Below are 25,635 nucleotides of genomic sequence, written 5' to 3' on the forward strand. Positions count from 1 at the left end.
GTGGTGGTGGTGGTGGTGGTGGTGATGTCTCGGGTGCATTGTAGATGAACTACAACATGACATGTCTGATCTGAAGTCGCTGTGAATCTCAGGACGAGCAATCGAGTGTCACTCCTAACCATTGTTGCCAGATCTGGTCTTTGAGATTCATTCTACCTATTCATGGAGACCTATTGTCCACATCCTGACCTTGTTCCGCTCAGCCTTTACAATTCATTTTATCTTCATCTTCATCTTCATCCTTAGATCTCTTCTTTACACATTTATAACACATGCAACTTGGATCTACATACACCCGTGCTACCCTCCGCCCATTTCATGTCTCATTGAAACATATCTGAAAAAAAAAAAAACAGGTCGATTGCTTACCACCATGGCCGGGTCTGAAGAGGACTGCTTCTGCAAGGGGTCGATCCCAGTGAGGAAGACTTGCCTGTTGATGATGAAGCTGTTGCGCAGCATGACGATGGATTTCAGACGTGAGGTCTTTGAGGGGATTGCCCGGGAGATGGACACGGATGTGGAGTCGTTGTTGTGAGTTTCCCTCTTGGTGAGAGAGAGGGAGATAGGCAGAGAATCTGACGTTCAATCTCACCCAGCTCTCTGTATGACCAGATCTGCTCGAGCAAAAAGTTGGCTCGACGGCTTGGATGTCCTGACGCGATCGACAAGAGAGAACGACTCCGGCGAGGACAGAAGAAGAGAAAGCGAGAGAGGTCGGCGCAGCGGTCTATCAAGAGGGAAGCTCGAATCGTGTCTGAAGAGGAGCAAGAGGTCATCGACACAAAGGACGCCGCCACGGGGGTCGACGAAGAAGCAACAGCAACAGCAGCAACAGCGACAATTGATATTCCGACTCTCAAAGAACAAGACCACGAAGGCCTTGAAGCAAGAGGGTATAGTGGCCTGGCCCAATACTATGGTGAGTCTGATACGGTCATTTTCTCGGCTGTGTCAATCAACGATCACTAACGGATTGGGATATATAGGAGGTTCTTCGCTGCTTGACCAACACCAACGACTCCCGTTCGAAGCTGGTGATGACGAGTTGATCTATGAGTTGGACGAGGACAATCTTCCCTGACCGATGGGCAGTGACTGGTGGCTAAGGCCTCAGGCGTATCCCCAAGCGATCAGCGCGTGGGCAGAAGTACCTACAATCGGAATGGTTTCACGAGGGGAATGGGGCATTCAGGACATGAAACGGGAGCCTTTTTGGGGATTTCCCACTTGCTTTGGGTAGCGATTGGGGATTCTTTGGCCATGGTGAAATGGGATGGAGGATGATACTGTGCTGTCGATAACATCTCCATTACGAGATACTCCACAACATCTTATGAAGCTGCCCAAATGGGACTGGAGTAGAAATCCCAGAGGATCAAGGCCTGTGAAATAACTAATGAATGGGGCCGTCGGGCTGGTTTCTCGACCCGAGGCGCCGTCCGTTCTCGTCCTCTCTCGTCTTGATAAATATTTACTAGGGAACATGCGGGATACAACTCTGCTCGCTACATTGTTGATCTAGCTCGTCGTAGGATGATGGGTAAACATTATCCACAGATCCATATCCCCGACATTGTCTAGCAGGACTGGCCACTACCAGCATCACTAGCCACCCTATACCTCCCGGGTACATTTGTCCATCTCTCCGAGATCTTCGCCTCTAACACCAAAATGTCCATCCCCTCCGATAGCTTTGCAACAATCCACCATCCCCTGGTCGCCTGGTCCCCTAGTCCCTCCATGTCAAAGCTCTATCAATGCCACTCACTCATTCACTCCTCGCTGCAATCCCCGTTTCCACGCCGCTTCGCTTGGCCATGCGCTTTCCCATGCGCTCAACCAGGCCCATCCATGACATGGATCTTTTGTGCTTCTTGGTTCTCGACTCTCCCTTTGTCTAACTGCGCATGGCAGGCGGGTCAGTCAGACGCAATCATCTTGAACATGCCACCATGCCACCGTGCGTATCTCGGTGGCGCGGTACTTGAGTGATGGCACCTTGTAGGAGTGAGCGATCGGCACTTCTCTCGAACAGTTGGCTTCGGTTTCTTTTTGTCTTCCTTTCCTGTCGTCCTCTCTTATCACCTCTGCCTTTGCTGTCTCACACATACCTACCAGGGGTGGCTCGTTTCGCTATGGCGAACGTCGACAAGACAGACGTCCTCGAGACGGTCGAGCCTGGTACGGACTCGGGCGAGTCTATCAGTCACAGCCATGATGCCAAAACACCCGAATACTTGGAGATGAACGTCGCGCAGGCGTATCCAACAGCGACAATCGATGGCCATGGCACCTCTCTCAGGGTAAACGAAACTCACAGTGGTGTGTCGTATGGAACATAAACCCGCTGACTCGTCGGATTCCTTTAGCGACTCTTCAGCTTCGCTCAGCTTCTCGCCTTTTCCTTGACCTTTATGGAGTCCTGGGAAGTCATGGCCATGTCCGCCCTCACCTTTTCTTGTGTCTTGTTCCCTGAACCACGCGCCAAAGTGCCCGTCTGATCAATCTTCGTCATGGTAGGAACATCTCGGCCACCTTCTGGAACGGCGGCCCGCAGTCCCTCATCTGGGGCTGCATCGCGGTCGTGATCGGGTCTCTGGCCCAAGCATTCTCTATGGCTGAACTGGGTTCCATCCTCCCCATAGCTGGCGCGCAGTACCACTGGACGCATATCATGGCCCCCGAGGGCGCGAGGAAGTTTATCACTTGGATGCAAGGTACGACCCCCTGCATATCCATCAACTATTGTTACCACGAAGTCTTTCACGCCATTGACACGGAAGCTCATACATAGGCTGGGTGACTTGGTTTGCCTGGGTCTCGGCTCTCGCAGGGAGTGCCTCTGGCGAAGCGGCCCTCCTTCAAGCCCTGATCGCGGAGAACGTGCCAGGATACACGGCCGAGCGATGGCATCTGACCTTCATCATGTGGGCGCTGTTGATCTCGTGCGGGCTCATCAACACCTTCACCTTCTGGCTCGTGCCCTGGCTCGAGCTGGCCTCGGGCATTCTGCACGTCATCTTGTTCGTCATCTTCGTCGCGGTCCTAACCGCCCTGGCGCCCAAGCACGACACGAATTTCGTCTTCTTCACCGAGTCCATCCTGTCCGGCTGGGACCGGAGCAGTTTCGTCGCCTTCAACCTGGGGATGCTGGTGCCTGCGTGGGGATTTATCGGTCAGTAGCGATGAGAACTTCCTTCCTCCTCCCTTTAGGAGCACTCTCCTTCTGACAATGCCCCCCCAAAAAAGGATTCGACGGTGTCGTCCATATGTCCGAGGAAGTCCGCCGGGCCAAACACGCCGTCCCGCGATCCATGGTTCTGACCATCGTCATCAACGGCCTCATGGCCTTCAGCATCATCCTCGTCCTGCTCTACTGCCTGGGCAACCTGGACGACGCCCTCGACGCCTCCTACCCCATCATTCCCATCTGTCTGAACGCGACGGGGTCCATGGCCGCCACCAACGCCATGGTTTCCGGTTTGATCATTGTCACGTACTTTGTCGTCGCGGCGAGCGTCGCGTCCGTCTCGCGGATCACCTGGGCGTGGGCGCGAGACGGGGCTCTGCCGCGATGGTTCTCGGTGGTGAGACTTTTCTCTCTCCCCCTTTTCTCTCGTCGGGACTGTTGAAGAATCACATCACACCTTTTCTGGGGAATGGTTCCTTGTTCTGCACCTTGGATTCTGTCTGATAGACTCGCTACAACAGATCGACCGCAAGCGCCACGTCCCCGTCAACGCGACGTGGCTCCCCATCGTCATCGTGTGCCTTTTGGCCCTGTTCCAAATCGGCTCCACCACCGGCACGGCCTTTAGCGCCTTCACCGCCCTCTCCTCTCTGGGACTGTACACGTCCTACATCATCGCCATCTCGTGCATCCTGCACGCGCGCCTGACCGGCCGTCTGACCGACAAGCCCCAATCCCCTTCCCCATCCGGCTCATCTTCTGTTGTCGCCTACGGCTCCTGGCGCATGTGGCCCCGCGTCGCCACGCCCGTCAACATCTTCGCCCTCTGCTGGACCATCTACCTGACCATCTGGTTACCGTTCCCCACGACCCTGCCCGTCACGGGCACGAACATGAACTACGCCCTGCCCATCTACGTGTTTGTCGTGCTGTGTTCGCTGGCGTATTGGTTCCTGTGGGGCCACAAGCATTGGCCCGGGCTGGATTTGGCGGCCATAGGCATGGTTGAGGCGCATGAGTAGTGCCACTTCCGACCTTAAAAAAAAAAGGGGGAGGGTCGTACGAGGGGACGGGAGGGATGCGGAAGAGAGGGATGGCGGGGCTTTGTGGCATTTAGTGGTACTTTGTGGCGTGCGTCGTATATCGTCAAGATATTAGGATATGAATACAATCAGTCACACAGTGGTAAAAGTTAAAGGGGACGAAAGAGTTTAGAAGTGACGACGATGGCGAGGTCAGTTTTTTTGCAGATTGCAGGAATTAGCGCCGGCAAGCTCTCAGCTCACAGCTCTCAGCTCAGTGTTGGTGCAGGTGTGGCTTATGTCCTGAAGCGTACGGCCTATGGCCTACTCATATACGCGCCTCTGGAGTCTAGACGGTCACTACAGTCCAGCCTGGCAGAGACCGCAGAGAACAGACCGGTTGAATCGGGACCACAAAGAAAAAGGAAATCCAAACAAACACAAGGGCCGTGCGCGTCACCTCAAGCGTCGAGAATCTCAACATTGAAAAGCTAAAGATGTATTCTTAACAGTCGCGCCTCTCTGACGACCCCGTCGACGGGATTGATAATCCCACCATTCGTGACGACGTACAGGTCCTTCTCATCAGATGCTCTGGTCCCAAAAGAAACCGCAGTAGGCCCCGTCGTGGCCCGGTCGACCTCGAGCTCGAGATCCGACTCGGAGTAGGAGTTGACGACAGGTTTCGGTCGCGATGCAGATGCCTCTTCAGTAGACAACTGAGGCCGGTACAGGCCAAGAATGACTTGACGCTCTGTCTGCGCATCTGCCTTTCCTCCTGAACCGGCTCTGGGAGTCGCAGCAAGTAGAGGAAATTTCAGCACCGTGTTCATCGGGTTCGTCGCCACATAGATGTTTCCGTCTCCGTCGATGCAGAGGTCGTCACCGCAACAACCACTCGCAAGAATCTCGATGTCGATTTGCGCCTCTGAATTGCGTGCAGCGACTGGCGTTACGCCTTGATAGTCAACCTTTACGCGTCCTAAAATCGCGCGGTCCGAGTTCGTGAAATAAATCCAGCCATCTGTCCCATCGTGATGGTACTTGACTCCGTTGACACCAGGCCAGGGTGGTCGTGTCGTAATTTTCCCCAAGAGCCCGTGCTCAAGCCAGATGTCCACGCGCCCAGATACAATATTGTACGAGTACACACGTCCTTGATACGACTCGGCCATCAAGATCAAGGGTTCTGAGCGGTGAGGGACAGCAGTGCCTCCATTGAGCCACGTCGCGGCCGGAACTGGGGCGAGACGCCTGATTTTGACTTTACCATCCACTTGGCCTGTGATCGAAGTCTTCGTAGGGTTCGTGGAGGGCAGAAATGATCGCACGTCCAACTCGTAGACCCACCATGTGCCCTTCTTGCCATGCACACCAGAGAACAGGTAGAATAAATCCGGGGTGAATGGGGATTCGATGATTGCCTCTGCGGCAGGGGTGGATGCATAGGAACCGTGACCTTCGCTTCCTCCTCCTTGTTCGTCAGCCCCGTCAATTGTCAATGATTTCTCGACCTGCGCGTCTTCGAGCTCAAAATTGTGAACCAGCTCCACAGTTCCCCGGGTGTTCCCATCCTCTGGATGAGGGTTAATGTACCAGATATTCCCACTCAACATGTCGGAGACGAGGATCGAGCCATCACGACGGACGGCAAGGTTCTCGAGAAAGGAGCCAGGCGGGAAGGTTGCAATCGTGCTATACGTTGGCGGGTGTTGGGGGAGCGATCCTGTGATGTGGACAGGAAGACTATTGTCCTCTGGATCGGCTGTGGAAGTCATGGAGGATGGTGAGGTGCGGTGAAGGCAATTGACAAAGACGAGTGTCGAGGAGAAATCTAGCAGTGCAGGGTTGGAGCAGAGCTTGCATCTTAATAGTAGACATGGTGCCTTGCGTTGAACCATGTTGAGAGGGAGGCGTTCGGTCGGGTCGCGGACCTCACACTCGAGCTCTCTCTCCCTCCAGAGCTTTCGATCTGTATGTTTGTAAGCATGATCAATTACTCACCTTCATCTCGCGGATGGAGATTTCACTAGCTCGGCTTCAGACATCTTCAGGCGAAGCCCTTGTGCTTCAGAGCGAACAAGTCGCGGAAGCTTCACCTTTCCTCACCAATGGCCGAATCTGGAAATTTTGGGAGCCCAACAACAATCTAGGGGAATACCATGCCGCGCCGTGAAATATACGTGGTTCATCTGCAGAAGAGCTGCTTGACTGGCTCTACCAATTCAGTCGGTTGCCAGTAATGATTTCGGAGTTGTTGTTCTGTTGCCAGAATGAATTGTATATATGTTGTTGGAAGAGGGGACTGAAGCAGCTTTGCCTTGTCACTGTCTCTACCCGCAGCCTCACCACGCTACAACAACGGGCATATAATTCAAGATGGTTTTTGGTTTTATTATTTTTTGTTTTATTACACTGGTATCTGCACAGCTGGACAGCTACAACCACAACTATGATACAACGCCAGATCGCGCTACCCGGTGCACCACCATACAACACGACTTATGCCATCCATCCCCACACTGGCACGCGACCAACTCCTCTTGCCACCATCCCTGCGGTGTAGCTGTCCCATTCTTTTTTCTTCTCTCTAAGCCCCATTGCCCCTTGAGCAAAGATCTGATTTGTAAGATAGACAAGATTTTGAACTTGAGTGGAGTGTAATGTAACAAGCTTCGTAAATGTACAAAAGAGGTAGATCAACCTGTTTCTCCGAACGAGCAAATCTCCTCCAGGTTGAGTTGAAGGAGGGGAGCGATCGTGAGAAGGTGGTGGTAGGAGGACCCGACGAGATGGTGTTGCGGATTGCTGCTATACCAAATGTGCGAATGTAATCGCTGGAACGCAGGAAGAATCGCAAGTGGCTGTATGAAAGGGTGAGAAAGGGTGGGCATAGCCTTCCTCATTTGACTTGGGGATTGTTTAGAAGCCGCCCATGCCACCCATGCCGGGCATACCGCCGCCCATAGGCATTGCAGGCTTCTCTTCTGGTGCCTCCACGATGGCAACTTCGGTGGTACCCAGTAGCGACGCAACGCCAGAGGCATCAACGAGTGCGGTACGGACGACCTTGAGGGGATCGACGATACCCTTGCTCAGCATATCAACATATTGTCCGCTGGCAGAATCGAAGCCCTTGTTGAAGTCGGAACCGAATTCGTCCATAAGCTTGCCGACGACAACGCTGCCTTCCAGACCGGCATTTTCAACGATTCTCCGGGCGGGACGTGTGATGGCGTTCTTGATGATGCTGACACCGAGCTGTTGGTCGAAGTTGGAAGGCTGGACACTACCGAGGGCGTTTGCAGCGGCCTTGATCAAAGCAGTACCACCACCGGGCAAGATACCTTCTTCAACGGCGGCACGAGTAGCGTTCAGAGCGTCTACGACACGATCTTTCTTCTCGCCCACCTCAACCTCAGAAGCTCCACCAACCTTAATGACGGCAACACCGCCAGACAGCTTGGCAAGGCGCTCTTGAAGCTTCTCCTTCTCGTATTCTGAGGTCGACGGGTCAGCCATGACACCACGAATCTGTTCGCAGCGCTGAGCAATGGCGTCTTTGCTGCCTTCCCCGTTCAAGATGATGGTATCTTCCTTGGTAATGGTGATGCTGCCGGTCGAGCCCAGCATGTCAGGAGTGGCCTTTTCCAGCTTGATGTCGAGTTCATCCGTGAAGACAGTAGCATTGGTCAGGATGCCGATATCACCAAGGATGCTCTTGCGGTTGTCTCCAAAGCCGGGAGCCTTGACTGCGGCCACTTGAAGTTGTCCTCGAAGCTTGTTGAGAATGCAGACAGCCAATGCCTCGCCATCAATGTCCTCGGCAATGATGACAAGAGGTCGGCGCATTTGGGTAGACGCCTCAAGCGCGGGGATAATGTCTTGCACAGCAGAGATCTTCTTCTCGGAAAGGAGAATCAAGGGCTTCTCAAACTCGATCTTTTGAGCCTTGGTGTCGGTGATAAAGTACGGTGATGTAAAGCCGCGGTCAAAGCGCATGCCCTCGGTAACCTCGAGTTCGTCTTCGATAGTTTTTCCTTCCTTGACCGTAATCACACCCTCTTTGCCGACCTTTTCCATGGCATTGGAGATGAGGTTTCCAACATGGGTATCTCCGTTGGCAGAAATGGTAGCGACTTGGGCAATCTCGGCACTGGTGGTAATGTCCTTCTTGTTCTTTTGGAGGAAGTCAACGACTGCGTCAACTGCCGCCTGGGTGCCTCTTCTCAAATCCATAGGATTGCATCCAGCAGCGACGTTCTTGACGGTTTCGGAGAAGATGGCACTTGCGAGCACGGTGGCGGTCGTGGTACCATCACCTGCGACTTCGTTCGTCTTCGAGGCGACATCCTGGATGAGACGGGCACCGAGGTTCTCGAACTTGTCTTGGAGGGTGACTGCTTTGGCGACAGTAACACCATCTGATTGTTTTATTAGCTTTCGGGCAGTTGCTGGCATCGGAAATCATGGGTGCTCACCTTTGGTTATCTTGGGTGAGCCGTAGCTTGACTCAATGAGGACATTGCGGCCCTTGGGACCAAGTGTTGTTGCAACAGCCTTTGAGAGAGTCTCGACACCCTTGAGCAGCTGGGCTCTTCCTTCTACTCCGAACTTGAGCTCTTTGTGAGCGAAGCGTAGTTGTTGCAGACTCCGGCCGGCTGTTCTGGAGTATGGAGAAGGGGAGGATAGGGAGGATCGAGCTGCGGAGGAGAGAGCGCGCTGCATGATGGGCAAATCAAGTGGACGAGTGACAATGAGGAGAAAGAAAGGGGAAATAGGACAACTGATGAGTTGTAATATGGTAGGAGAGTTTCGAGGTTTTGATGCCAAAAAATTTGGAGATTCTCGAAATCAACAGAATCGCAAGATGCAGCATGATTCCACTTTGGGAATAGTCGCTTGGCAACCAATCGGAGCCTTGCCGCCGCCGCCTCCGACTCTTCCGAATAAAAATCCTCCCTGCCCGTTTCCACTGCGATATACTTGTACTGGATTTTCCTCGTAGTGCTCTTATCGCTGTGGCCGGAGCTCGTATAATAGCCAGCGTGGAAGCATATCATGGCAAAGGAAAAGCAATAATAGTGGAATTTGATCCGATATGTCTCATGGTTGACATTTCGAAAAGCTCACACCTCTATCTTTTTTTCTTTCAAGTACATGGAGAGAATGGAAATGCACTGGTTCATAGCCAGCTGTCCGTGAGTGCCACCATACGTTCCAGTCCTTGACATCTTTTTCCGTGCTGAATTTTGGTAGTCGACGTGATCTCCGGTGTGATCCCTGTTGGTTCACACCTCCCTTTGCTAGAATCACTTGATGATATTCGACCAAAAACACATGCTCTCTCCGTTGATGCTTTTTTGGCCAGCAAAAGATCTGGAACAGAAAGAGAAAACAATACCGATTGCGTGATTCCATCGTGGTCTTAAACTCCTCCCGGACTACACCACGAGTGTTCAGTGCCATGGAATATCACTTCACTTTTCACCGTCATGCAAATTCGTTGTCCTCAGGTATCTTCAGCTGTAGGTGATGTATCGTTGAGTGACTGTTGATTCCTGTCAGCGATGGCCTGATCTCCGTCTTTGCGTGAAACCCACCGACGCCTAAGCATCATCGACCAGATAGTCACCAGCGTTCCAGAAGATATCGTCGTTTGCCGTGCTGTTCATCATGTCCTCCTTGTTGATCACATCGCCGGTGTTACCATGTCCGAAGCCGGTATGCGGGGTCAAGAACTCGTTGTCAGACATCGATGGAAGAGTCGTGAACATCATGCCAGCAGCAATCGAATTGTTGCGGGATGAATCCGTGGACGAACCGTACATGCTCACGCTCTGAAACTGCGATGCTGGATACACTTGTGGCACTGGGTTCAAGAACGCCGGTCCAGAATATCCGAGCGCAGGAACCGAGTATGGGTTATGGATGAGGCCGACACCAATGTGACCATGATGACCGTATGTTCCGGCATTCGAGGTATTGAGGTGGGTGAAAGGAGCCTGTTTCGCAGTCAGCGTAGGTATCTGTCAAGACTATGATGCTAACTTACCGTAGTGGCGGAGATGATCTGGCCGTATGGTAGATCAGCCACATTCTGCTGACCAAGAATGTGAGAGTCTGCTTGCTGACCACCGAGGATAATAGTTGACGCTTCGCTAGACGCTTCATCCGTGTCATCACTGCCATCATCGTCTTCATCAACGTCAATACTACCATAGCTGCCTTCAGGCTCTTCGTCCAGATATTCCGGGACTTCCTCGTCAACATCAGCTTCATCGTCGGAAGGTGCAGCCATGACAGCATAGTCACGCTTGATTCCACGAGTGCGACGAGCAGGGCCAACGAGTTCCTCTTCCTCCTGCTTAATAGCCTCGTGGTTGTCAACAATTGTTGCTTCGACCGACGAGGGAGTAGAATATTCGGCTTCGTCGAGAGCTGCGGAAGCTTTAGCAACCTTCTTCGCCTTGCTCTTGTTGTTGCGGCGCTTCTTGGGTGCAGGATACTCCTCATCGGAATCATAAAGATCTGGAACAGGTTCATTATCTTCTTCGTCACTTGCTTGGTGATGATGACCTTTGGCTTTCGCTTTTCCCTTTCCTTTGGATTTCGGTTCCTTCTTCACCGGCACAGCTTTCTCTTTGGGAGCCTCCTTCTTACGAGCACGAGCACGCTTGGCTTTATCATAGATGGATCCCTTCTCTTCGACTTCGTCTTGGTCGTCCCCGTCCACCGCGGGAAACATTGGAGGAATTGCCTCGAGCTTGACTTTGTTGCCCGCGTTTGTGTAGATCTTTGATGGTTCTTTTGTGACCATCCCACGCTTCACAGCTGGTGGTACAGGAATACCATGAAAGGCCATGAGGTTTCGAAGCTTTGCAAGGTGTTGAACGATGGAGCCTTCAGTGAAGGTGGGACCCATGAGAGTCGCAACACGACTCCCTATGATTCTGGTCAGTGGAGACGAGGCTGTTGGTTTCTGTACTTACATGGAATCTTCAGGCCAGCTTCTGCACACGCATACTGGACACAAAGCAGGACTCCCTTGTCGAGATCATCTGGATGTTTGTTAGCAAGGATGAATGCTGGTGGCATTTGGCAACCTCGACTCACCACTCCAACGATTGAGCACACGCTTTGCAGGGCGGTTTTTGGCAGGCATCTTGTCTCCTGCAAAGGACCAAGTGCCGTTAGTCTGTTGTTCCGTGTTGTCAGTCGAGCAACAGAAAGAGTGTGGAGGGAGAATGTTTGTGTTATTTTGAAGAAGGGATGTGATGTCTCAGCGCCGTGGTGAATCTCTAGTTTTGCAGGCTTGGTGATACCAATTTCGTCGGGTCGAGAGAGTATTGTAAGGGCTTGAGACGAATCAAAACGCTGGATGCCCGTCACTGGCACTAATTGGAAGCGGAGACGAGTGTCGAAACGGTGAATAACAGACAATAGTATGAAAGACGGCGCAGGAGGAAGGTGGTGTTTGTGTGGGCAAATGTGCGTTGTGTTGAACAGCTGCTATTTTCTGCAATGGCACTTACCAAACAGGACACAGCTGCCGCCAACCAAGCCTTGACAGCTCTGACGTCCGTTCCGAGCACGATGACAGACGTAGAAAGGGTATGAAAAGGATCTTGATGAGGCAAGAGGGTTGTGAGAGATGTGATATGGAGGTATGGGCTCTGTCGTGGGCAGAAAGATACAGGGGGCAGAAAATGGGGGAAAGTCTTTGTCCTGAAGGGGTGTTGGTAGTGAAGACCGCCAGAACAACAACGAGGTCGCCAACGCCCATTCCCTTGCGTGTTGGGTGCGCGTGTGCTCCTCTTCGACAGGACACTGATAATGGAAACTGAATTGCTATTGTTCTCCTCTGGCCCTTCTTTCTCTTGATGGCCTTCTTCAAGGCTGGAACTCCCCGCGAAAGAGGCGCTTCACCCTCCCATGGGTTCGGATGGTGTTTGTAAAGGCACGACGTCGACCGCCCAGTCCATGTCCACCTGATGACTGAGAAACAGGAAATTAACCTCTTCATACTGTCTGACACTGTCAGTTGCCTCTGCTTCGCTCCGCTTCACCTCGTTGCCTCTTCGGAGCCGGATACCTCTTAACTGGTCTGTCCACCAGGACAACACTGCCTTTCGACTTCGACATAACGTCTTCTTCTGGGTGTCGTTCCCCGGGCTTTGGAACCGGCACAACTTCCTGTGGCTGGGGTGGAAGTCTTACCGGCACTGCTTCGACTGGAAAAGGAGGCTGAGTGATCTGACTTTGTGGGTTGAGATAGTCTTGGTTGCTGTATATCTCGAAGCCATTGATGGGACCGCCACTTCCCTCGCTTGTGAATGGCCATGCCTCCCTGAACGCAGGCGGAAAAGGAGGATAGCCAGGTACATCCGGTACCAACTGGTGACCAGTGCCACATGGAATCGCCGGGAATTCAGCAAAGGGAGGTCGCTGCCGTGCCAAATATGGAACACCTTGGGGTACAGGACCGCTAGGAACAAATAGGGAGGTCGGAAGAGCCATCTGTGGCACACCAGTTGGACCGGAAAGGTTTGGTCGGAGAGATCGATTGAATGCTTCTGCCTTTGCTGGTGTGGGTTCAGAATCATCACCTCGTGGATCCGTGATGGTCATCGTTGCCGGCCGGGAGCTCTCGTCGACTCTCTTCGACCTCCGAGAAGGGGCAGGGCTGTGTCTCTCCAGTTTCTGCTTCTTTGACGCCGAAGGCTTCTCTTCCGGATGCCTCGCCTTTTGCTTTGGCTGTGTTGGTTTCGGAACCGGGCTGGTTGCTGAAGCACTGGTAGAGCTGACTCCATTGGCCTTCGCGAGCCTCTCGTATCGTTTGGCTCTTGTGGTCCGTCAGTAGGTCAGGTACAGCCGCATCAGCACGAAACACTCACGCCGCTCCTTTGCTGACCACTCCACACTCTTTGGCAACCTCCACGAAATCGACCTGTTGCTGTCAGTCATCTGGAGCCTGGTACGATAGCAAAGGACCTCACTCACCCTTCCGTGCGTGGCATGTTTGACGCAGCTCAAGAGGAACCTCAACTGGTCGTCTGGCGTGGCTCGAGACATGGCAACAAAGGTGTGCGTCTGGACGCAACAAAGAGGGATCTATTGATGAATGTTGTGCCCGGGGATGCAAATAGGAGGTGAGTTGACGAAATGCTGTCAGTGGAGTACGGTAGGAGAAACTCAGGATGTTGAGAGATGTTGTGAGAATTAAGTACATGGATCGGGCTTCCATCTGCAAGAGTCTCTGTCAGATGTTGTCTTTCTTTCCTTGTGATGTCTTTGATTGTCCAGGGAAGAATTGCTAGGATCAAACTGCTGGGTTTTGGTCCGACTGTCTCAAAGCCAAGGGAACAGCACCCACAATTGGACCTGGTAATGACAAAGGCATTGACGAGGTGACCAAGTACAAGGAAAGGTTTTGACTGAAGGGATGTGCTGCCAGACAAGACGGAGGATGGCAGAGCTTGTGGCATGTTGCTTGCTGCGGGCCAGTGTGGTGTTTGGAGAGGCAGGTCTTTGTCTCTGAGACGATCATAGGCGGACCACGTCAGGGTCGGTCCTGGGCTCGGCGCGGTTTGAAATCCCTTGATTCAACGCCTTTCCCATGTTTGCGCTCCTCTGGACTCTTCTTGAATACTTCTGTCAGGCGCAAAGACGCATGCGCGCCTAAGATTATCTAAATCTGTCAATCATGTCACTCTCGACAGCCTCTCACTATCAGTTTCGGCCCCAACCACGATCATCGAAGTATGGACCTGCAGTCTTGAGAGTTTCTAACTGAAGTATCACGTTTGAACTACTTGATATGCCCATACTAACGACCATAGGAAGATATGATTCCCAACAGGCAATGGAATGGTCGTGTGTACCATACTTGAGTGCGCCCTGAAGCACCAGCACAGACATCCTAACAGCGTCCTTATCACGCCAACCATTGCCCACGAACATCAGCGTGGTCGAAGGAACGTCGGTGTTCTGACGGCATGTACCAGTACCCTCCTCGCTTGCTTTCTTGTCGATGAATTGAAGGATGGGTTGTGCCACTTACTTGTCGCTCCCCTCTTCTCTCCCAGCAAGAGACAATCACGAATGTCCAATCAACTACGTTGCCACGTCAAGATGCCTGGACTAAACAGTCTCCTTTATTGTCCTCTTCCACCATGCTATGGATACTGCGCAACAACGGCCGATGCTTGAGGTTGCATCCTGGGCCGGTACCTCTGAACCACAATGCAACGCAAATCTGGTTCAGCTCTTCTTCATTGTGCATGAGTCCAGCTCGCCAGCTCGACTCTAAGCTGGACTATTCCGGGTCTTGGAATATTCGGACTGATCTATGAGTAGTTGCAAACTCATGTGGCATCTCATACCAGAGCACAATGCATATGGCGCCTTACGTCGACAATGAATGGACATGGCCAGGAACTGTCAAGCACGGCTATCCGTACCATTCTCGCTCTCTTGTCCCACATAGGTCGTCTGCCGCAAAAGGTCAGGTCCCCTTACCTTTGAGGTATTGATGCACGGATCTTTCGAAGCAGCAACATGAGTCACAAGGCCCTTACATCAAGTTCTAAAAGATTGCCGTCCACGGCCATTCCAAAAACACGGGAAATTGCACAGGCAGCCGCACACTTGGATAAGGCTCGCAATTCAGGGGATCCGAGGTACGCCGCGGTTAGGAACAATATTTCTCCGACAGATGCCTAAAGGATGCCTCCCCGTGAAGGTGTCTTGGTTGACACAGTCGGAAATCAAGCTGCAAGTGCAGACTAAGGGCGGTCTCCTTGTCTCATGTCCGAAGAAAGTGATGTGAATCCGTGGACGCTTTATCATCCCTCAGCGTTTCGTTTGTTTGTTGTCCGCATCCTCGGTGTTTGCTCCCCAGTGGCGTCTGAATTTTCCAGGGGGCGGGAGGCCGCGCCCTCGCCTGACTGATTTCTTTTGTCTAGAACTCAGGCTGCTTTGATTGCTAAGTGCATCCATGTTTTATTGGTGAGGCTCAGTTCCGCCTCATCGGGAATGTGCATGGAATTCCGCTTCAGCCTCCTGTGTCTCTCCAACGCCCAGGATAGAATGGTATGGAGTGGATCTGTGTTCCGCTACCACCAAAATTGTAATTACAACGGGTTGCAATTATTGGGGAACTTTTGCGCAAGCTTGTAAAGGCTTTAGTGATTTATAGGAGAACCAATGTCAAATGTCCGCTTACGAGGTACTGTTCGTGCATACGGAAGTCTCAGGTATCTTGCCCACAAAAGATGTATACCTCCAATGACTGCGGACAAATGGAAAAGGTTATTGACACCGCGCAGTGGCAGGAGTGGTAGAGAAGATAAAATAATGGCAGCCGGTGGGATGGAATGTTCGGTCAAAGGACATGGTGGGTGCAGCCACTGCCATTGGCTGACGTAGTTGATTTTCCCCCGAGATTTCTGTGGTGGTGAGACGTGCAAAAGCAGCACTTTTGGTGCCTGGGACTGCGATTCCAAGTTGTCATCCTAACTAACATTTAATTCTTGCTATCCACGGAAAAGAACACTCCCTCGAATGCTTCGAGAGCTTTAAAAAAACACATCATAAGCATGCTTCCTCCGCCTAGATGACCTCCGGGCCAATGCGCAAGCTTCCCACTACCATCACCACCACCAAGTGCGCCGCTCCAGCAGCATCGAGATGGGCTTCCATTTGTCCCAACCAAGCCCAGTTTCTTCGCAGGCACAGGTCGACGACCGCTTCTAGTGGCGGGTCTCTGCGCCAGGTGCTCCCCAAAAGACATCTAGCACAGGTTAGGCCTGAGCCCATATCTGAAGTCTGGTTCACATCCGCTTCTCCCAGATTTGGCCCAGACGACGACTTACTTGGGTCTCCTGCGCCTGGCAACAGCAATGACCACAAGCCGCCGGATGAACGCTTGATTAGGTTGGGAAAAAGTATGTCTTTGCCCATGACATCCACCCTGGCAGACCACTATGGAGTGCTAACGTGGCCGTCATAGCATTGCGAATATTGTCGCCTCTCCTCCCGGACATCCTTACCAAACCACTCCCGCCCGAGATCCTGTCTCCCCATATCTCCCTTCACCTCTTCCCCTCGACCCATCCTCATCTACCCGCCGTCAAAGGGCGCGTTGCTTACCGCGCCTCTCTTTGGACTGCCCCAGTCGCCTGGGGCTGCGTGCCCATCGTGGGCAATGTAAAGCTGAGAATCCTCTCGGAGAAGATCGTGCGGACCGGGTTCTCATACGCCACTCCTCCGCCGGAGGACGAGCAAGATCTCAGCGAAGAAAAACTGGTGGTGAGATGGAAGACGGAACCCAAGACGAACAGCCACGGCGACGGCGGTCATGAGGCCACCGCCGCATCGACCACGACCGATTCCAACATCAACCGCGGCTTGTCGAAACTGCTCGGCGGAGACACCCCCATCTTCAACCTGAACAAAGGCGACGACTTTACAGGTCTCTTCATCTTCACGTTCGACTCCAAGGGCAGGATAGCGAGCCACACGATCGAGCACGCCGAGCAGAGCAACGGCTTCGACAAGACGAGCAAGGTCGTCACCCTGACGGACTGGTTGTTGGGCAAGGCGAAATGGGGGCGAAACAAGGAGGACGAACTCATTCCCGGGTTGGCCATGAGGGTGTGTCGGGACGAATGGAATCTCCGGAGGGGACTGCCTCCAAATTCCTGAAAGGGCCAACCACTCTCGGGCTGAAATTGTATATGGTTGTCGACAAGGGTCGGCCGTCCTACATAGGCGCGCATCACGAGCTCACGGATTTTTAATCCAGCGCCTCAATCTTTCGAAGACGATGTTGTTGAGGCAGCGCCTCCTCCACTGCTGTCTAGGTAGGAATGCACGGCGAAGCAAAACGTGTGTTTGGAGTGGCACCTCATCGGATGCCTTGAAACAAAACAAGTGCCGCTCAACTCTACTCATCCATATGTTGTAACAGATAAATTGTGCAATAAAAACATTACAAGAACTTCGTTATGCCCTACCCATGTCGAGGACGTGGCACTGGCAGGATCTGATGCAGATTGCGCTGGCCCTCGTAATCGACATTGGGTCACTTTGATCCATCCTGAGTCTATAAACCTATTAAGAGTGATATTGCTGTAAAAGCTGTTGCGCTGGCTTCCGAATTTCCTGGACAGACCTCCTGTCACTTGTTCATTGTCCAGTCAGGGGGAACAAATCGTCCCAGAGGTCTTCCATCCACAACTAAAGTCACAACGTAGACGAGTTGGGTTCAAAGAGTCGATTCAAGAGCAAGGACCTATACGTGTCAAGTCAGTGAAACTGGTCCAATGACAGAAAGTTTCAGCCACAGAGGTTTCAAGGATGCGAACTCACCAGAGCTGTCCTCGTAGGAATGTAAACTTGTGTAAAGTTCTTCCTGTTATTCCACGGCATGTCGGTCGTGAAGAATCTCGTCTCTTTTGCGTTTCTCCCGTGTCCACCGAACTCGGTGTCATCTGTATCGATGACGATCCGATAAACGCCCGGTACATCCACGCCCACTCTATAATCGGTGTAAGAGTTTGTGGGGTGGAAATTGAATATCCACAGGAGACCTGCTCTCTCAAAGACTAGTACTTTGTCGCTTTCGTTCTTCAAGGAGATGTAGGCCTGGGGACTATGGAGCCAGCCATATTTCTCTTCGGTCCACTGCATTGTACGGTCGAATTCATTTAAGAATCTATACCGAAGAAGATGATCTTCGGTCAGATTCAACTGTCGGCGAGCATACCAGAAGGAATTGTCGTTGCCTGCTCGAGGGAAGTCGAGCCACTCAGGGTGACCGAATTCGTTACCCTCGAAGTTGAGATACCCTTCGCCCCCCAAACCGTGGGTAACGAGGCGAATCATTTTATGCAGAGAGAGCGCACGATCAATGGTCGGTGTCAAAGGGGTCAAGACCGACATGTGCGTGTACATCTCTGCATCGGCAAGCCACATCATCAGAGACTTATCGCCAACCAGGGCTTGGTCGTGGGATTCAGCATAGGCGATAGTCTTTTCCCCATGGCGTCGGTTGGTCAGGGTGAATGCAATGTTTCCGATGTCCCACTCATCGTCTTTCTTTTCTTTGAGCAGCTTGATGTACATATCAGGAACCGCCATGGCGAGACGGTAGTCGAATCCTATTCCGCCAAGCGAAAGTTTCAAACATAGAGCCGGCATTCCAGACACGTCTTCGGCGATGGTGATGCAGTTCGGGTATATGTCATGAAGCATTTCGTTGGCAAGCATGAGGTAGACCACAGCTTCGACGTCCACGGATGAGCCAAAGTATTCGTGGTAGCCTCCAGAGAAGCCGGTGCCAATACCGTGATGAACGTACAGCATCGAAGTAACCCCGTCAAAACGGAAGCCGTCGAATTGGTACTCCTCCATCCAAAACCGCAGGTTGGATAGTAAGAATCGCATGACTTCGTGGTGACCGTAGTTGAAAAGTCGGGAATCCCACAGCTCGTGTCGGCCTTTTCCTCCTTCGTGAAAGTAAAGGTGGTCGCTGCCGTCGAACATATTGAGACCGTCCAGTACGTTCTTGCTTGCATGGGAATGTACAACATCCAAAAGCACGGTGATACCCATGCCGTGGGCAGTGTCGATAAGTTCTTTGAGGTCCTCTGGCGTTCCATATCTGGAGCTTGCTGCAAAGAAGGAATTGACTTGATATCCGAAAGAAGCGTAGTAAGCATGCTCCATGATTGCCATTAGTTGGATAACATTGTATCCAAGATACTTGATCCTCGGGAGCATGTTCTTGGTGAATTCCTTGTACGTGGCAACCTTCAGCTCCGGGGAGGAAATGCCCACGTGTGCTTCGTAGATGCGAACGCTCTTGGGGTAAGGAGGGCGAGGATTCTTGAAGACATAACGCTCCTCCTTGGGAGGATTCCATAGCACGGCATCGTAGACTGGGGACACTGAGAGATCTTGGGTGACTCTGGTGATCCACGCTGGAATTCTCTCAATGCGTTCTCCTCCAGGAATGACCATGGAAATCTTCAGTTTTGTGTTATGGGCAATTCCTGGGACGCCATCTTTTGCCGGGATCCTCAGTTCCCATACCCCATATTCATTCTTCTTCATTGGGTGTGAATCTCTGTTCCAGTTGTTGAACTCGCCGATCAAGGAAGCTTGTTCAGCATTTGGAGCCCACTCGCGATAGATTATCGAGCCGTCCGGCTCGAATGTGAAGCCGAACTTTTCATATCCACGACTGAACTTCTCCAGGCCACCTTCAGTTTGATTGATCTTCTTTATCCATTCCTGGGCCTTTGCAAATCGATACTTAAGATCTCCCCGGAAGGGCTCGAGCCAAGGGTCGAGTTGTATAACGCCTAGTGACATGTGAGAGAAACTCGAGGGTAGCGGGGGTGGTTTTATACCTGTTCCATCAGGGGGAGCTTCACCGCTGGCCGGTGCAGCCATGACGGAATTTGCAGAGTCCTGATTCAATGCCATGAGGGGCAATAACAGTGGAAGACACAACAGAAGCTAGGATAGGTTGCAATAGTCGATTAAGTCGGGTCAAGAAAATACAAGAGCAAGTCCTGAAGAAATGGCAAACCCTAGAAGCCAACAAGTATTTATCGAGCTATCCTGGACGACCGATATCTTGTTGGAGGGGCTTTTGTGTCTCGAAGGGAAAAATGTTGGATGAGGTGTTTACCTGGCGCAGGCAATGAGACCACTGGGGGACTGCGGCGAAATTGTGGTTTGAGGAACTCAACAATGACATCAACCCTCAACAACTAAATTGACGTGGGGAAGCTCCCAGCCTGCAAAGTGGCCCAAGTGGTCCATACCCCTGCACCCTCGAGCCTATAAATCGCGCCCATCACTCTCTGACCCGCCACTACGGAAGGGCCGTCATCCCGACAGTTTTTCCGTTCCGAACAGTCCTCGTTGTAACCATCCAGCGACTGCGCTACTCGATACTCTCGCCCTCGAGATCGCCGCCAGTCTTCATCAGTTCGATTCTTTCACTTCTGTCCACCAAGGGCTTCTGGATGACCTTCTCTTGCTCATCGTTGTCTATCTTCAGCCCAACACATTTGGCGATGAAATCGCACAACAGCTCTTCTACCTCAAGCGCATTCCTTGTCAACGCATGATCATCGTCCTCGAAGAGCTTCAATTGTCGATCGCCCTTTTTCCCGTACGCCTCGTATAGACTCTGGGAGCAGTCCCATCTCAAAGTTCGATCACCAGTACCGTGGAGCAACAGCAGTGGTCTTGGAGCCAGCTTCCTTATCCCAGCTGTGCCTGCGGTTTGGCTTGCAACGGTAGCGCATCCGATAACACGTTCTGCTGACATTAGATAAAGTCTGCAACAGAATGCTGGACACCTACCTCGCTCTCGCCCGCCCACGGTGAACTGCAAGGCATGATTAGCTTTTGTGGGACTGACGGTATTCTCATACCGACTGCTTTTCAGCTACGACATTAGCGCCTTCAAGGTAAGGGAAACTCACGACCGGAGCGCCTCCAAATGACCAGCCAACCAAAACGAATCTGCGAATAGAATACTGCTCTTCAAGATGATCCATTGCCGCAGTCACGTCTTCCACGCACGGAGCGTCATGGGCCGGATAGCGATAATCGAGTCGAAGTACAGGCATACCCTGTCGAAGACTGGCAAGTTTGTCTCCCACGGAGACATACATTGAAGAAGGACCAACGACGCCTCCGCCTGCCCCAGAAAGCAATATCGCACCCGCCGGCACTTTGTCCTTGTTCTCTGTATACCCAGCTGGAAGGTGAAGAAATCCACGCACACTTTTTCCTCCCACAGATATTGAAAGACATTGCGTCATACAGAGGGACTTTTGTACCTGTTTGAGGCTGCTGAACTTGGTTGCATGCTCGAGTAGATTCGTCCCTGTCGAAGTCATTTTGAGTTACGATGGTGTATGGCGGCTTGACTCCTATGCGTATGCTCTTTGCCTTTGAGCTGGAGAGGAAGTCATTCAGACACAGAAGTGCTTTGATTCACAGCCTTACCGCGGCACATTTCGCTGGTGATATTGGTGCCTTGGAGTAGGGAACGTCATGTGGCACACAGATTCCAACCAGTAGATTCGTCGAATTGCATTTCCGACAACCTGGGGATTTTCTGCTGACAATTGACGTATTCCTTCTTTGCAGTTTGACTGATGCATACGCTCCTCTCCGCCCAATCATTTCATGGATACTGTAGCTCGTACGAGGACATATTATACATCGTGTTGAGCAGCGAGGAGGTAACAATATCGGCAAAACTTCGGCACCTCGCAACTTTCTGTGGCGATTTCGATATGAGGGGAGCGCCATCACAAAGCTTCAACTGCTATCGCATCTCCGAATAGTTGGGTTGACTCATACCACCTCTCGCCATCATTTCCCGGAACCAAGACTTCTGCATGTAAACGAGAGATAGATATTCTGTACTCTCGGGCGCTGGCACTTGAAGCCCGTCCTCAAACAGCACCAATGCGTTCAATACTACCTCTCCCGACCTTCCTTTGCCCTGCACTTGATCGCACCTGGGTTGCATCAACCACCACGTTACCACGGCGGCTCCGTTCATCGTATATTGCCTTGAGCAAGCGGTCGTTTTCGACCCGATCGCCGAGGCTGTCCTCGTCGCAATTTCACCGTTCCGATTTTGTCAATCAACCTTTCACCGGATCATATGAGCCAGGGTTGCCTACGTCTGGCCCATTAGGCGGAGCTTCGATTTATGGCTCTCCTCGCCTGACTCCCAAAGCCCTGAAACAGCACCTTGATCAGTTTGTCGTCGGTCAAGAGCGAGCTAAGAAGGTGCTGAGCGTGGCCGTCTTTAACCACTATCAGAGAATACAAGAGTTGCAGAGACGTGAAGAGGAGGAGGAAGAGCTGCTTGCACAGAGGGAAAGGAGAGAGCGACATCCTGTCGAAAATGAGTTTCCCGGCCAGCAATCCACCGTCCGTATGGGCGGGCCGTCTGCTTCACTCAACCAGCGGACTGGTGGCTCGCTCTTGGTGGACACAAGTCCTCTGACCCTGGAGAAGTCAAACATCTTGCTTCTTGGCCCCAGTGGGGTGGGAAAGACACTGATGGCAAAGACTCTTGCTAGAGTTCTCTCTGTTCCATTTTCAATGTCAGATTGCACACCCTTCACACAAGCTGGATACATTGGCGAGGACGCCGAAGTCTGCGTGCACCGGTTGTTAGCCGCCGCGAACTATGACGTTGAAAGCGCTGAACGAGGCATCATATGCCTGGATGAAGTCGACAAAATAGCAACGGCGAAGGTCAGCCATGGAAAAGACGTGTCGGGCGAAGGTGTCCAACAAGCACTTCTGAAGATCATCGAGGGGACTACCATCCAAATACAGGCAAAACCTGAGAGGAATGCTCCTCGGGCTGGTGGCCAGTCGCAGACCTATCCGACTAACAGTCCGTTGGGCGCCGGTTTCTCCTCTGGATCATCAGGCGCTTCGGCTGCTCCAGCGAAAGGCGAGGTCTATAACGTACGAACGGATAATATCCTCTTCATCTTCAGTGGTGCATTCATCGGACTTCAAAAACACGTCATGGACCGCTTGACGAAAGGAAGCATTGGATTCGGGGCCAGCGTACGATCTAGCTCGAATCTGGTCTCCTACAGCCGTGATCAGAAATCTACCACAATTACTCCTGTCCCTATCTTACCGGGATCTCAAGAAGAGGCTCTCTACAAGAAACATCTGCCCTTCTTCACCCCGGCACCAGCGCCAGAGCAGACGAACATGGATGGGTCTCCTCCAGAACCGAACTACTTCAACCCGCTCGACCTAGTCACCCCGGCCGATCTGCAGTCCTACGGCTTCATCCCCGAGCTTATCGGTCGTATACCGACTACTACCGCTTTATCCGCCCTCACCCATTCTATGTTGCTGCGAATCCTTACAGAACCCCGCAATTCGCTAGTGGCACAATATATCACGCTGTTCTCACTCTCTGGCATCGAACTTCGCTTTACTACCCCGGCTCTTCATGTGGTTGCTTCGAACGCCTTGGCGATGGGTACAGGAGCTCGAGCTCTACGAACGGAGATGGAGACCATCCTCGGCGATGCTATGTTCGAAGCACCCGGCAGTAGCGTCAAATATGTTTTGGTGACTGAACGTGTAGCAAAGAGGGAAGAAGGAGCCATCTACTTTGGGAGAGGTCAAGGTGGCAAATTCCATGCTCTTATCGCCCAGGAGGAGGGCGACTGGGAAGACAAGCAGAAAAAGAAAGACCCTGGCCGGAAAGGCGAGTCTGTGTCCGCCAGCTTCGAGGATTGGAGAACGAAGACGACAATAGCTGCTGGAAGCGGCGGCTGAGATCCGCCAAACTTGACAGCCTTGATGAGATGATGACGAATGATGAGCATCGAATCAGTTACGATGATTGACCAATTTATTTGAGATTTCCAGGATTTGCCCGTAAATCGACTTCCCTGGACCACGAACCTGAGGATTAAAGGACTGAAGCTGAGTTGTATCCTGTTGAGTGCCAGACATCTTCCTTCGGCAGCCTTGCCCTTCTTGCCATCCAGCCAGGATTGTACCTCACCTTTGGGCCGGACACTTCACACACCTCCTTATCCTCGTCGCCAAGGAGTCGACTTCAATCCAAGCGGGTCCTTTCAACCCAACATACAGGAATATATTTTATAAACACAAATTCTCTGTCGCCTTTGGGCAGTGCGACACCGTGACCACCTACGGACAAGAGCTGATTACAGCCACAAAAGTGGACTCACCCAGCGACTGCGGAGTCTTGCTGGCTGCATGGTTGTATGACCATGTGGTGACGGCGTTACGACCATGAGGCATAGGGTAAAAATCCGAAAACCCCCTAGCGGGCTGTCTGCTAACTCCCGGGATCTGATCCGCAGGGAGGCACGGAATTTTTGCTCCCCTGGGGTTCAATTCTGGCTGTGGACGTGAGATTTTTCCCCGGGTCGGATTTTTTGGGCTGTTTTCAATTATCACGTTCCCTTTGTTGGGTGTGGCAGAAGGTGTGGCAGAAACTGGTGTCATACTGTGGACCAAGGAGATCACGGCGCATCGCTGGAATGACAGACTCACGAGCAGGTGCAACGAATCGAATTGACAAGGTTTATTCGGGAGTTTTCTAGCTTTACAAGGCACTGGCTTGACAGTGAGAAATACCTTTCGCCAGTATCCTGAGAGCAGGACAGCTTTCCTTGAGGAGTCGAGGTCATTTGTGTGGAAAGGGGTAGTGGACATTAGCTAGCATTTTGAGGATTGGATCATTGTGTCGGCCTAAGACACGATGCTCAGACTCACAACCAAGGCTTTCCTTTTTCAACGGAGGACGACTTCCCTTGAAACTATTCTTCGATAGGCTGAAAGGGATACGGGAAAGAGCCAGCCTCCTGTCTCTAGTCTGAAGAGATACCCAAGGCATGGATACGACTTACTAAGAACAGGCCAATGCCCATAGTCTGGAGTGTGGTCGTCTGACCGTCGACGAACACCACGGAGGTCACCAAAGGCATACAATACATGTACATACACATTGGTCCGGCATTTACCGAATTTGACTTGACTGCTTGTTGATGTATTGGGGGGAAGGATGTCAGAGCCTGATACTAGATCTCTTTCGTCTTGAATTCACAATAACACAGAAATGCCGACATAGCCAGTGTCCAGTGTGTATATAGTAGCTATGAGGAAGGGGTATACAGCTTTACGGAACATGATGTTTCGTTGTTACCCGCCCAAGGGATTCTTCGCGATCCACTCCAAGACCAAGGGCGCCTTTCTCGGCATGAAATTGTCGAACGACGGCTGCCCCGTGACGAATTCGAAGATGGTACATCCCAGAGACCCGATATCTATGCGCAGGTCCCACGTCGTGTCGAGCAGTGTCTCTGGAACTCGGAAAACCAAGGGCGTCCGGACTTTTGCGAGTGGCGGCTGGTCAGTCTGGAGGAATGCTTGCTCGAAATTGATGAGGCGCGCGTGGATAGGGCCGTCGATGGAGGGAAGAGGAATTGTAGTGGCACAATCAACAATCAGTGGACATGTTCGGGCGCGGCAGGACAGAGGCAGGGATCCCGCCACAGACATTCTCTGCATTTATTGGGGCGGGATCATGGCTTGCAATGTCGACTTGTCCCATTTCTGATCTGCTGTCTATCGTCGTCAGGCACTTGTTTGCTTAGAACATTCGAAAAGTCCACTTCTAACACGCCAACATGCCCTGTATAGGGTGACACTGCGGCACCGAGGGTTCGTATAGACCAAAGCACACGGGAGGGCCGCGCTGGCCGCCTAAGCCGAAGGCGGATGTTCCGCTAGTGACGTGATGTGCGTAATTACAGATCAAGCTCCGGCCCCCACTCTCTGTATACTGGAACACATAAG

General features: G+C 52.1%; 10 protein-coding genes across 10 annotated transcripts; 4 read left to right on the forward strand and 6 right to left on the reverse strand.

Annotated features, from left to right (window-relative positions):
* Nucleotides 1-373: 373 nt before the first annotated feature.
* AYO20_04093 (hypothetical protein) lies at nucleotides 374-1,084 on the forward strand (the record flags this gene model as incomplete). The annotated part of the gene is made up of 3 exons (XM_022642392.1): nucleotides 374-534; nucleotides 600-922; nucleotides 990-1,084. 3 exons carry the CDS (start codon nucleotides 374-376, stop codon nucleotides 1,082-1,084), a joined length of 579 nt encoding a protein of 192 aa, XP_022501489.1.
* Nucleotides 1,085-2,138: 1,054 nt separating this feature from the next.
* On the forward strand, nucleotides 2,139-4,215 carry AYO20_04094 (hypothetical protein; the record flags this gene model as incomplete). Its single annotated transcript, XM_022642393.1, has 6 exons — nucleotides 2,139-2,306; nucleotides 2,373-2,443; nucleotides 2,494-2,720; nucleotides 2,798-3,178; nucleotides 3,253-3,590; nucleotides 3,715-4,215. The coding sequence occupies 6 exons, from the start codon at nucleotides 2,139-2,141 to the stop codon at nucleotides 4,213-4,215; spliced, it is 1,686 nt and encodes a 561-aa protein (XP_022501490.1).
* Nucleotides 4,216-4,706: 491 nt separating this feature from the next.
* On the reverse strand, nucleotides 4,707-5,993 carry AYO20_04095 (hypothetical protein; the record flags this gene model as incomplete). Its single annotated transcript, XM_022642394.1, has 1 exon — nucleotides 4,707-5,993. One exon carries the CDS (start codon nucleotides 5,991-5,993, stop codon nucleotides 4,707-4,709), a length of 1,287 nt encoding a protein of 428 aa, XP_022501491.1.
* Nucleotides 5,994-7,137: 1,144 nt separating this feature from the next.
* AYO20_04096 (hsp60-like protein) lies at nucleotides 7,138-8,943 on the reverse strand (the record flags this gene model as incomplete). The annotated part of the gene is made up of 2 exons (XM_022642395.1): nucleotides 7,138-8,639; nucleotides 8,697-8,943. 2 exons carry the CDS (start codon nucleotides 8,941-8,943, stop codon nucleotides 7,138-7,140), a joined length of 1,749 nt encoding a protein of 582 aa, XP_022501492.1.
* An 881-nt stretch (nucleotides 8,944-9,824) lies between these two features.
* AYO20_04097 (hypothetical protein) lies at nucleotides 9,825-13,290 on the reverse strand (the record flags this gene model as incomplete). The annotated part of the gene is made up of 7 exons (XM_022642396.1): nucleotides 9,825-10,220; nucleotides 10,271-11,160; nucleotides 11,208-11,276; nucleotides 11,332-11,413; nucleotides 12,436-13,060; nucleotides 13,113-13,165; nucleotides 13,219-13,290. The coding sequence occupies 7 exons, from the start codon at nucleotides 13,288-13,290 to the stop codon at nucleotides 9,825-9,827; spliced, it is 2,187 nt and encodes a 728-aa protein (XP_022501493.1).
* Nucleotides 13,291-15,832: 2,542 nt separating this feature from the next.
* On the forward strand, nucleotides 15,833-16,923 carry AYO20_04098 (hypothetical protein; the record flags this gene model as incomplete). The annotated part of the gene is made up of 2 exons (XM_022642397.1): nucleotides 15,833-16,163; nucleotides 16,229-16,923. 2 exons carry the CDS (start codon nucleotides 15,833-15,835, stop codon nucleotides 16,921-16,923), a joined length of 1,026 nt encoding a protein of 341 aa, XP_022501494.1.
* A 562-nt stretch (nucleotides 16,924-17,485) lies between these two features.
* AYO20_04099 (1,4-alpha-glucan-branching enzyme) lies at nucleotides 17,486-19,677 on the reverse strand (the record flags this gene model as incomplete). The annotated part of the gene is made up of 3 exons (XM_022642398.1): nucleotides 17,486-17,512; nucleotides 17,590-19,586; nucleotides 19,635-19,677. The coding sequence occupies 3 exons, from the start codon at nucleotides 19,675-19,677 to the stop codon at nucleotides 17,486-17,488; spliced, it is 2,067 nt and encodes a 688-aa protein (XP_022501495.1).
* A 499-nt stretch (nucleotides 19,678-20,176) lies between these two features.
* On the reverse strand, nucleotides 20,177-21,143 carry AYO20_04100 (hypothetical protein; the record flags this gene model as incomplete). Its single annotated transcript, XM_022642399.1, has 4 exons — nucleotides 20,177-20,556; nucleotides 20,602-20,626; nucleotides 20,673-21,001; nucleotides 21,068-21,143. The coding sequence occupies 4 exons, from the start codon at nucleotides 21,141-21,143 to the stop codon at nucleotides 20,177-20,179; spliced, it is 810 nt and encodes a 269-aa protein (XP_022501496.1).
* A 577-nt stretch (nucleotides 21,144-21,720) lies between these two features.
* AYO20_04101 (hypothetical protein) lies at nucleotides 21,721-23,580 on the forward strand (the record flags this gene model as incomplete). The annotated part of the gene is made up of 1 exon (XM_022642400.1): nucleotides 21,721-23,580. One exon carries the CDS (start codon nucleotides 21,721-21,723, stop codon nucleotides 23,578-23,580), a length of 1,860 nt encoding a protein of 619 aa, XP_022501497.1.
* A 1,398-nt stretch (nucleotides 23,581-24,978) lies between these two features.
* Nucleotides 24,979-25,338, reverse strand: AYO20_04102 (hypothetical protein; the record flags this gene model as incomplete). Its single annotated transcript, XM_022642401.1, has 1 exon — nucleotides 24,979-25,338. One exon carries the CDS (start codon nucleotides 25,336-25,338, stop codon nucleotides 24,979-24,981), a length of 360 nt encoding a protein of 119 aa, XP_022501498.1.
* Nucleotides 25,339-25,635: the final 297 nt, after the last annotated feature.

The sequence above is a fragment of the Fonsecaea nubica genome (genome assembly GCF_001646965.1).
Source record: "Fonsecaea nubica strain CBS 269.64 chromosome Unknown Scaff21, whole genome shotgun sequence".
NCBI classification, from domain to species: Eukaryota; Fungi; Ascomycota; class Eurotiomycetes; order Chaetothyriales; family Herpotrichiellaceae; genus Fonsecaea; species Fonsecaea nubica.